We start from the raw sequence: 2500 nt of genomic DNA, 5'->3' as shown, positions 1-2500 counted from the left end.
AACCTCCACTGAGAACAACTCAATGCCCCAGAATTTCACCAAAACATTAGTTTCTGGATATTTTTTTTTGCATTTCTGCTTCATTTTGCCAATAGTAGCATGTCCTAGAGAAAAGGGGGCCGACCAGTAACCACAAGGTCTCTGGTTCCTCCCAGTAACCACAAGGTCTCTGGTTCCTCCTCCCAGTAACCATGATGTCTCTGGTTCCTCCTCCCAGTAACCATGAGGTCTCTGGTTCCTCCTCCCACTAACCATGAGGTCCCTGGTTCCTCCTCCCAGTAACCATGAGGTCTCTGGTTCCTCCTCCCAGTAACCATGAGGTCACTGGTTCCTCCCAGTAACCATGAGGTCACTGGTTCCTCCCAGTAACCATGGGGTCTCTGGTTCCTCCCAGTAACCATGAGGTCTCTGGTTCCTCCTCCCAGTAACCATGAGGTCTCTGGTTGGATCCCCGGCACCGGACAGGAGGGTGTTAGTTGTAAAACTAGTGGTGGCTGCAGTTACATCTACGGTGCCCACCATCTCTACCATTGTGTCCTTGAGCAAGAAACTTAACCCCAAACTGCTCCAGGGGCGCTGTACTATGGCTGACCCTGTGTGAGGACCCCCTCTGGAGTGAGGGAACTTGAGAGGGGAGAGGAGGAAAGATGAATTTAAATGTAACTATTGACTAATAAAGTAACTTAACTTAAAGCTGGGGTATGTGATTACTGATTGGTCAAAATTAACATGAGCTGTACACTTTGACCAATCAGAGCGAGGCTCCGACTCTCTGTTATTATTGGCTGTTTGAACTGTCCATTCACTTTGGCACCGACGGTGTTGGTGTAGAGCGTGTCAGGGAGGGACCATAGGGGAGGGACCAAAGAGAACAAGTGGAGCGGTTGAGGTATTTGGATTCGAATCTCTATCCCAACTGCCATTTCTCCCCAAATCCTCCACCCCAGCTTTAATAGTTTTAATTCTGGCTATTTGTGTCTTCTACAACCCCCTTCTTGGCTGCTCTCATTTCACAGTTTTCAAAGTTTTCAAACATATTTGATTGTTTTATAACTTCATAAGCATTCAAATTATGAAATTATTCTTTTTAATGAGTCAATAAAACTAAAGATTTCTCTGTCTTACTACAATTATTTCTTGAATTTGCTAGAAAAATGTGCTTTTTTTATGATATATATTTATATAAAGATATATTGATATTTGGATGTGAAATTACACATGTCATGATGAAGGACTTGGTTGTGCATGTTTTTATATGAGATTCTATGATTGTACGGTGGCTGGAAGAGCTCAAAACACGGCAGCTAGAGAAAAAATGAAAGAAATACATGTGCGTCACTTTGGAACACACACAGAAATTTAGCAAATGTGCTTGTGTTTTTAAAATATTGTTTTAAATGTTGAAATTCAGGTTGCGTTCCGAATCGCATACTCTTTCTTTTCTCTATTCTACATACTACATCTGACGATAAAAATAATCTAGTTAGGATGCAGTAGGCATACTATTGGGACATACTTTACTCTCTTATTTCATCATAACATTGCGCCTTGATCTTGCCTCTTGCTTTTATATCCGGTGCATCCCCGTTTGTTTTCATATGGAGGCTTCGTCGATGTGACGTCACTTCATTTGCGCACCGGATTGTGGGTCAGAATCGCCCAAATAGGATGCAGTTTTCAACACTAACAATCTTGGCCGCATGAAGTAGGACATCCGGGTACTTCTAACCATCCTAAATCTGGCCACAAGAATTTTTCTACATACTATATAGTAGAAAGTATGCGATTCGGAACGCAACCTAATTTTTTTTTTAATGTTGCAGTGAGTTGAGCTCCGTGCCCTATGTCTTGACTTGCAGGCTGACTGTTTTGTTAATGATAAATATGTTTTTCAAAAGTCTAAAAACTGAAACTTATTGATGAGGAGTTGTGCCGCTCCTTTAAGAGATATAAAGAGTGTATCACATCAAACCTCTGAGTGTGTGACGATGGCGGCGGTGATTATAGTAGCGTTTTTGTGTGTGTGTGTGTGTGTGTGTGTGTGTGTGTGTGTGTGTGTGTGTGTGTGTGAGTGTGTGTGTGTGTGTGTGTGTATCTGTCTGTCTGTGTATCTGTCCTTGTCTGTCTGTCTGTCCGTCTCTTCTTGTATGTGTGTTCAGGCCATAGAGTATATATGTTATATCTTCAGGCCCCTGCAGCAGTGCATGTCTGTCTGTCTGTCTGTCTGTCTGTCTGTCTGTCTGTGTATCTGTCCTTGTCTGTCTGTCTGTCCATCTCTCCTTGTGTGTATATCTTCAGGCCATAGAGTATACATGTTATGTCTTCAGGCCCGTGCAGCGTTGCATTGTGGGGGCTGTAGTCAGAACAGACAGACTTTCTTCTTCATGTCGTTTCTCCTCCACAGCGACAGACCGTCAAACTGGTCCAGGTTCATCCCAAACACACTGAAGAACTCGTCCTCAGAGAGATGCCTCTGTGTGGACACAAGACAGGGTTAGAT

At 43.2% G+C, this 2500-nt stretch overlaps 1 protein-coding gene across 1 annotated transcript in view; it reads right to left on the bottom strand.

Annotated features, from left to right (window-relative positions):
* Positions 1–2359: 2359 nt before the first annotated feature.
* Positions 2360–2500, bottom strand: part of dmtn (dematin actin binding protein) — a gene marked incomplete at both ends in the record, with an annotated part of 16973 nt that continues 16832 nt past the window's right edge. The window contains one exon of the mRNA XM_080047282.1: positions 2360–2473. Within this exon, the coding sequence (XP_079903408.1) occupies positions 2360–2473 (114 nt within the window). The remainder of the gene's footprint in view (positions 2474–2500) is intronic.

Source organism: Ammodytes marinus, assembly GCF_949987685.1.
Source record: "Ammodytes marinus genome assembly, chromosome: 2".
Taxonomy (NCBI): Eukaryota; Metazoa; Chordata; class Actinopteri; order Uranoscopiformes; family Ammodytidae; genus Ammodytes; species Ammodytes marinus.
The sequence above is the reverse complement of the archived record's forward strand: the minus strand, read 5'-3'. Positions and strand labels throughout refer to the sequence as shown.